Here is an 8708-nt window from a genome sequence, read left to right on the forward strand (position 1 = left end):
TTATGATGTTACCAGTCATTTATTATTAATATTATTAGAATAAAGTCATAAATATATGACAAAGTCATATATTTCCAACAATTAAATTTATTATTATTTAATTTATTATTATTTAATTAATTTATTTTAAATTATTTTTTCAATTATTTTATTTAATTTATTAATTTAAAAAAACTTTTTTGTAATTTCAACTTTATTCCCATATTTTTTTATGTTTTTTTTTTTATATTTCAACTTTATGCTACTAAAATGAGATTTTCTTTTGTTCATCATTTCCAGCATTATTGTTGTAAAATGACAATTTTTTTCTACTTTTTTTCTGTTCATATTTAGACTTTATTCTCATTAAACTGCTGCTGATTCGTACTTTTTTCCGTTGTCTTTAGTTCTATATTTAGAATGTGCCGCCCTCTTTGGACGGCCCTGCTTGATATGAAATCTGGTTTTAGCACTTCTTATATTCGTGGGACGTCACAGACCTCCACCAAGGCTCCATTTTTAGACCAGCGGGCCTTCCGCTCCGCCCCGGCTGGCCACCCTGTTCCGTCCAGTGGGAAGAAGCGGGGCGTCCCACGGCTGCCATGAGGCCATACGACATCAAAGTTGTGCAGCCGGCAGGTCAAGTCCACTCTGTATTATTTATAATGACATGAATCCAGCTTCGCTGCCTCACTCTTCCCTCCTTCACGCGTCCCAACGCCGTCTCGACCTGGCCACCCCCCACCCCACGGGGTAAGCTGACACTGCGTATTTACACGTTAGCTGCTTTTAACTTTAATAGGATGAGGTGGACTTATGTTGTCATTTGATAAAACCAAGCAGCTTGAAAACTACACTGCGCCCCCTTAGCCAATTTATGAACAGGATCCATGACAAACACACAAACACACACAAGAAGGAACTTCTTGTGATGCCAGGAGGAAAAATAAGGTCTTTTTGCTAGCATAGGGTTTAAATAACTAAGAAAAACAATATGGCGGCGTTTGCATTTTTATCACACAAAGATATAATTTAACAAGGAAACTCGTCACTTAAAAGGGCAATAAAGTCTAAATATTAATAAATCATATAGGCTGTGCTGGAAAGCGCATACTTAACTACTACTCATACTATTTGCCAGTATAGCATTTTTGAGTATGCGACAAGTTCCCGGATGCATACTTCATTCGCCGGAAATGTTGAGTATGTATCATCAGCTTACTACTCACACTTAAATTACCCAGGATGCAACGCAACGTGACGTCGCCGGGACCAGATCAGTCAAAACGGCGGTGTTGAGCAGGATATATTGCGAGTTGGTTCACTTCTTGTTTTCAAAGTAAAAGCAGTGATTTATCACTATGGTGTTTTCTATGAGAAAAGTAAAGGGGTGTTTTATTTTGTGAAAATAACCGAAAGTGTGTTAAATTATCGGCACTCTGGACATGAAATAACACCCCTATATTCATCTTTACATTATTATTACCCGATATAGTAGACATTATAAGACAGAATTAGCCGTATAAGAAATAGAAAACCTCTTTACAATCTTCTAAATACACTGTTTAACATTATTAGAGTCCTCTAGAGACATGACATAACAGCCCTATAGTCACCTTAACACTCCTATTACCCAATATAGTAGACTTTATTGGACAAATTAGTCATATAAGACATCAAAACTCTCTTTACAACCTTCTAAATGTACTGTTTAACATTATTAGAGTCCTCTAGAGACATGATATAACACCCCTATAGTCACCTTAACATCCTATTATCCAATATAGTCGACATTATAAGACAAAATTAGCCATATAAGACATCAAAAATCTGTTTACAACCTTCTAAATATGCTGTTTAACATCATTAGAGTCCTCTGGACATGAAATAACACCCCTATAGTCATCTTTACATTATTATTACCCAATATAGTAGACATTATAAGACAGAATTAGCCATATAAGAAATAGAAAACCTCTTTACAATCTTCAAAATACACTGTTTAACATTATTAGAGTCCTCTAGAGACATGACATAACACCCCTATAGTCACCTGAACACTCCTGTTACCCACTATAGTAGACATTATAAGACACAATTAGCCATATAAAACATCAAAACTCTCTTTACAACCTTCTAAATATGCTGTTTAACATGATTAGAGTCCTCTGGACATGAAATAACACCCCTATAGTCATCTTTACATTATTATTACCCAATATAGTAGACATTATAAGACAGAATTAGCCATATAAGAAATAGAAAACCTCTTTACAATCTTCAAAATACACTGTTTAACATTATTAGAGTCCTCTAGAGACATGACATAACACCCCTATAGTCACCTGAACACTCCTGTTACCCACTATAGTAGACATTATAAGACACAATTAGCCATATAAAACATCAAAACTCTCTTTACAACCTTCTAAATATGCTGTTTAACATGATTAGAGTCCTCTGGACATGAAATAACACCCCTATAGTTATCTTTACATTATTATTACCCAATATAGTAGACATTATAAGACAGAATTAGCCGTATAAGAAATAGAAAACCTCTTTACAATCTTCAAAATACACTGTTTAACATTATTAGAGTCCTCTAGAGACATGACATAATACCCCTATAGTCACCTTAACACTCCTATTACCCACTATAGTCGACATTATAAGACAAAATTAGCCATATAAGACATCAAAAATCTGTTAACAACCTTCTAAATGTACTGTTTAACATTATTAGAGTCCTCTGGACATGGAATAACACCCCTATAGTCATCTTTACATTATTATTACCCAATATAGTAGACATTATAAGACAGAATTAGCCATATAAGAAATAGAAAACCTCTTTACAGTCTTCAAAATACACTGTTTAACATTATTAGAGTCCTCTACAGACATGACATAACACCCCTATAGTCACCTTCCCAACCTCAAGTCAACCTCCCATAGGAGGTTGTTTTTTCTCCTCCCCTCCCCTCTTGATCTCCTCCTTTCTGTGGAAGAACTAAAGAAGTGAGTTTTGTTTATATGGGTAAAAAAGTAAAAAGTGGCATTAGCTTCCTTGATGTAATGCTAATTATAAGACAGCTGGTTGTCTGCCAAGGTAAAGCAGAAAGGCCACCTTAGGAGGCTTTAGACCCAACGTATATGGCCACCATATGGCCATCCAGGATCACAAGAAGACCACCTCAGTCTTCTCAGCCATCCTTCACGCAAACCTCCCATCAAATGCTTTATCATCATTTTGGACATTGGCGTAAATCCTTGGCGGGGAAATTGCTGCTCATCCCATTACGGAGCTTGAGGCCAAGAACAGATTGAAGAAATAAATGCCACCAAGCAACCAGAAGGACACACGAAGGATCAAGACTCAATTTGGGTTTGTGTCTCGCGGGACCAGGACAAATACCAAGCTTACACAGATTGAAAGCTCTTCCATGAGCTTATCCCATGCGACAACAATCCAGGAAAAGATGCTTCATTTTCTGCTCACCCGCCAAATGAAATTCATTGATGAGAAATATACACAGAGTACCATCTCATATCTATTTATACCTCCAATATTTCATTCCAGACCAGGTTCCTTTGGCATAATGCAAATAAACATGCATCACATTTACAATAAAATGCTAGAATGCTAAACTCATAGATCAAACCACGTCTGTGATAGCCATAGAGTGAATGCTAACCTTTTTAGCATTCACTCTATGGCTATCTAGCCACTAAAATGATCAAACTCTTAAAAGGTTAGCTACTAAAACGATAGAATGCTAAAAAGGTTAGCCACTAAAATGATTAAACTTTTAAAAGTTTAGCTACTAAAATTATAGAACGATAAAAAGGTTAGTCACTAAAATTGCAAATTTGCAAAAATTGCAACTTTCCCCACTGAGGGACGAATAAAGGCATATCTTAAAACGATAGAACGCTAAAAAGGTTAGCTACTAAAACAACAGAATGCTAAAAAGGTTAGTCACTAAAACGATAGAAAGCTAAAAAGATTAGCTACTAAACCAATAGAATGCTAAAAAGGTTAGCTACTAAAACAATAGAATGCAAAAAAGGTTAGCCACTAAAACAATAGAATGCTAAAAAGGTTAGCTACTAAAACAATAGAATGCTAAAAAGGTTAGCTACTAAAACAATAGAATGCTAAAAAGGTTAGCCACTAAAATGATTAAACTTTTAAAAGTTTAGCTACTAAAATTATAGAACGATAAAAAGGTTAGTCACTAAAATTGCAAATTTGCAAAAATTGCAACTTTCCCCACTGAGGGACGAATAAAGGCATATCTTAAAACGATAGAACTCTTAAAAGGTTAGCTACAAAAATGATAGAACGATAAAAAGGTTAGTCACTAAAACGACAGAAAGCTAAAAAGGTTAGCTACTAAAACAATGGAATGCTAAAAAGGTTAGCCACTACAACGACAGAACTCTGCGGGTTAGCTACAAAACTAATACTATGCTATAAAGGTTACCAACCAATAGAATGCTAAAAAGCAATACAATATTAAAAATGTTAGCCACTAAAACAATAGAATGCTAAACATTACAATACTAAAAAAAGTTAGCCACTACAACATTAGAATGCTAAAAAGGTTAGCCACCAAAACAACAGAGCTCTACGGGGTTAGCTCCAAAACTAATAGAATGCTAAAAAGGTTAGCCACTAAAACAATAGAATGCTAAAAAGGTAAGCTACTAAAACAATAAAACGCTAAAAAGGTTAGCCACTAAAACGATAGAACTCTTAAAAGGTTAGCTACTACATTGATAGAACAATAAAAAGGTTAGTCACTAAACGATAGAAAGCTAAAAAGGTTAGCTACTAAAACAATAGAATGCTAAAAAGGTTAGCTACTAAACCAATAGAACGCTAAAAAGGTTAGCTACTAAAACAATGGAATGCTAAAAAGGTTAGCCACTAAAACAATACAATACTAAAAAGGTTAGCTACTAAAACAATAGAACGCTAAAAAGGTTAGCCACTAAAACAATAGAACTCTTAAAAGGTTAGCTACTAAAATGATAGAACAATAAAAAGGTTAGCTACTAAAACAATAGAAAGCTAAAAAGGTTAGCTACTAAAACAATAGAAAGCTAAAAAGTTTAGCCACTAAATCAATAGAACTACTACTAGTAGTAGTAGGCTAGTATTTTTGCCCCTGCTTTTGCACATTTGCCATGCTTTTGCCCTATTATATAAAATTTGTCAGAGATTTCTTTTTGTAAAAAAACACTTTTTTGTTTCTTTACTATATTTGCCTTTTATTTAACCTCCAAAAGTGTTGTGCTGGATGATAGAGGGACAGACATGAATACAACAAGAGAATAATAAATACTGTCAATAATATGGTTTATAAAAACATACATTGTTACATTTGTAGCAAGTACATGTAATAAATATTTATTACGTATCTGATTACTGTAGTTATTGTGGAGGAAGCGTTGTGTCCTGATCCCACCCAGCAGCCGTATTATGTTTACGCATCTCTTGTTCCACTTTCTCCCTCACTTTGTGAAAAGCAGGTCTTTTGCGAGGCTCCTGGTCCCAGCAAGCCATCATCAGGGCGTAAAGAGCGGGGGGGCAGTGGGTCGGGGCCTCCATGCGGTAGCCGCTCTCCACTCGCTCTTTCACCTCCTTTAGAGACTGCAGTGCAGCAACAGGAAGGAGATGCATTGATAACGCAACAAATACATCAGCTACAATCACATAGCTTCTCTAGCCGGGCTTTTCAATACTCCCCCAAAATACTTTCTGTGAGTACTTTATGTTCGGACAGTGGGGTACTTTAAGTTTGGACACCGGCATTAAAGGCTCTGAGACCCTTTTGTTGTTATATTGTATATTTCAACCTTCTTGGTTTTATGAGCTTATTCCCATTATTATTATTATTGATTTGGACTTTATTCTCGTAGAATTACAACAAACCATCTTTGGGTATGGTTGACGACCATAGGAGAAGATTTCCCACAGAAGAACGCCATAACTCCAGACATCTGACTTTGTGGAGAATTTCTGCAGTATGAGGAAAAACATTGGAAAAATTAAAGTCTGAGCAGTCTGAGGAGATCCAACACAACCACTGGATCGGCATACAATGTCAGTAAAAAGTGTATCATTTATGGGCCTGCAACAACTAACCTGTTTTCACATTTTGTTCACAAACATCTACACTTTCTCTCTGGCTAAATTAATATTTTTGGTCAAATGTTTCGACCCATTTTCTCCCAACATCAAAATGTTCAGTTCATTGAGGACATGATGGATATCTACTTTCCATATCCCAAAATATTACATTTTTCCCCACAATTCTGCATTTTCAGTTTGAATTATTTATTATCTCACTTGGTAGTAGCATGCTACATGTTAGCATGACAGCTTTTCAGCTATTTTACTCATGTCAAAATGCAAATATATACATGGCATTATGCAGGAACACTATAGAACCGCAGTCCCACAAACAGAACCTTGCCCGGTACTAGCATACATATATAAGTATTAGCATGATAGCATTTTTAGCTTTTTACCCATGTCAAAAAGCAAAAATATACATGTGTGATGGAGGAACACTAAAGAACTGCCCCTGCACTGACAGTACTGAGTGCTACTGCGCCGGGTGCAAGCATGCTAACTGTTAGCATGATAGCATTTTAACTATTTCACTCATGTCAAAATGCATATAAATACATGGCATTATGTAGGAACACTATAGAACCACCGTCGCACTAACAGAACATAAATGCTACCTTGCCCGGTACTAGCATGCTAACTATTAGCATAAGAGGTTTGAGCTATTTTCCCTCATGTCAAACTGCAAATATATACATACATGTGTGATAGCGGAACCCCAGAGAACTGCATTGCCACTGATAGTACTTAGATGACTTAAGATCATTACAGAATCGCTTTTACCGTTTTCTACATTATATCACTCTGTGGTGGTATGCTAACTGATAGCATTTTAGCTATTTTGCTCATGTCAAAATGCAAATATATACATGGCATTAAGCAGGAAAACTATAGAGCCGCAGTCGCACAAACAGAACATACATGCTACCTTGCCCGGTACTAGCATACTAAGTATTAGCATGATAGCATTTTAGCTTTTTACCCATGTCAAAATGCGAAAATATACATGTGTGATGGAGGAACACTAAAGAACTGCCCCTGCACTGACAGTACGGAGTGCTACTGCACCGGGTGCAAGCATGCTAACTGTTAGCATGATAGCATTTTAACTATTTCACTCATGTCAAAATGCATATAAATACATGGCATTATATAGGAACACTATAGAACCACCGTCGCACTAACAGAACATAAATGCTACCTTGCCCGGTACTAGCATGCTAACTATTAGCATAAGAGGTTTGAGCTATTTTCCCTCATGTCAAAATGCAAATATATACATACATGTGTGATAGTGGAACCCCAGAGAACTGCATTGGCACTGATAGTACTTACATGACTTAAGATCATTACAGAATCACTTTTACCATTTTCTACATTATATCACTCTGTGGTAGTATGCTAACTGATAGCATTTTAGCTATTTTGCTTATGTCAAAATGCAAATATATACATGGTATTATGCAGGAACACTATAGAGCCGCAGTCGCACAAACAGAACATGCATGCTACCTTGCCCGGTACTAGCATACTAAGTATTAGCATGATAGCATTTTAGCTTTTTACCCATGTCAAAATGCAAAAATATACATGTGTGATGGAGGAACACTAAAGAACTGCCCCTGCACTGACAGTACTGAGTGCTACTGCGCCGGGTGCAAGCATGCTAACTGTTAGCATGATAGCATTTTAACTATTTCACTTGTGTCAAAATGCATATAAATACATGGCATTATGTAGGAACACTATAGAACCACCGTTGCACTAACAGAACATAAATGCTACCTTGCCCGGTACTAGCATGCTAACTATTAGCATAAGAAGTTTGAGCTATTTTCCCTCATGTCAAAATGCAAAATGCATTACAGAATCACTTGTACCATTTTCTACATTATATCACTCTGTGGTAGTATGCTAACTGATAGCATTTTAGCTATTTTGCGCCTGTCAAAATGCTAATTTATACGTACATGTGTGATAGAGGAGCCCCAGAGAACTGCATTGGCACTACTAGTACTTACATGACTTAAGATCATTACAGAATCGCTTTTACCATTTTCTACATTATATCACTCTGTGGTAGTATGCTAACTGATAGCATTTTAGCTATTTTGCTCATGTCAAAATGCAAATATATACATACATGTGTGATAGAGAAAGACTAGAGAACTGCATTGGCACTGACAGTGAAAGTGCTATCTTTGCAGGTGCTAGCATGCTTTAGCATCTTAGCTATTTTACTCAGGTCAAAATATAGTACTACATACTGTACACATGGCATAGGAACACTATAGAACCGCGGTGGCAATGACCAAGTGCTACCTTCGAATAAGTGTTTTATAAATGCTCCATCCACCGACCTCCTTCCACAGAGCTTCAGGGGCGCTCCATCTGACAGGCAGTTTGACGCGTTGGTTATCGGACACCTTGGAAGTCGCCTGAGTCAGCCCAAAGTCGCTGACCTTGGCCACCATGTCGTCAGAGACCAGGATGTTGCGAGCGGCCAAGTCTCTGTGCACCAGCTTCTTGGACTCCAGGTACTCCATTCCATCACACACGTCACTGTCGATGCAGCGTATCACCA

General features: G+C 36.7%; 1 protein-coding gene across 1 annotated transcript in view; it reads right to left on the reverse strand.

Moving 5' to 3' along the window:
- Window positions 1-4956: 4956 nt before the first annotated feature.
- The window catches only part of matk (megakaryocyte-associated tyrosine kinase), a 13198-nt gene continuing 9446 nt past the window's right edge, over window positions 4957-8708 (reverse strand). The window contains exons 11-13 of the mRNA XM_058072576.1: window positions 8485-8686; window positions 5924-6010; window positions 4957-5641 (exon numbers count right to left, since the gene is read on the reverse strand). Of these exons, the coding sequence (XP_057928559.1) occupies window positions 5423-5641; window positions 5924-6010; window positions 8485-8686 (508 nt within the window). The 3' untranslated portion in view covers window positions 4957-5422. The remainder of the gene's footprint in view (window positions 5642-5923; window positions 6011-8484; window positions 8687-8708) is intronic.

Source organism: Doryrhamphus excisus, chromosome 5, assembly GCF_030265055.1.
Source record: "Doryrhamphus excisus isolate RoL2022-K1 chromosome 5, RoL_Dexc_1.0, whole genome shotgun sequence".
NCBI lineage: Eukaryota > Metazoa > Chordata > Actinopteri > Syngnathiformes > Syngnathidae > Doryrhamphus > Doryrhamphus excisus.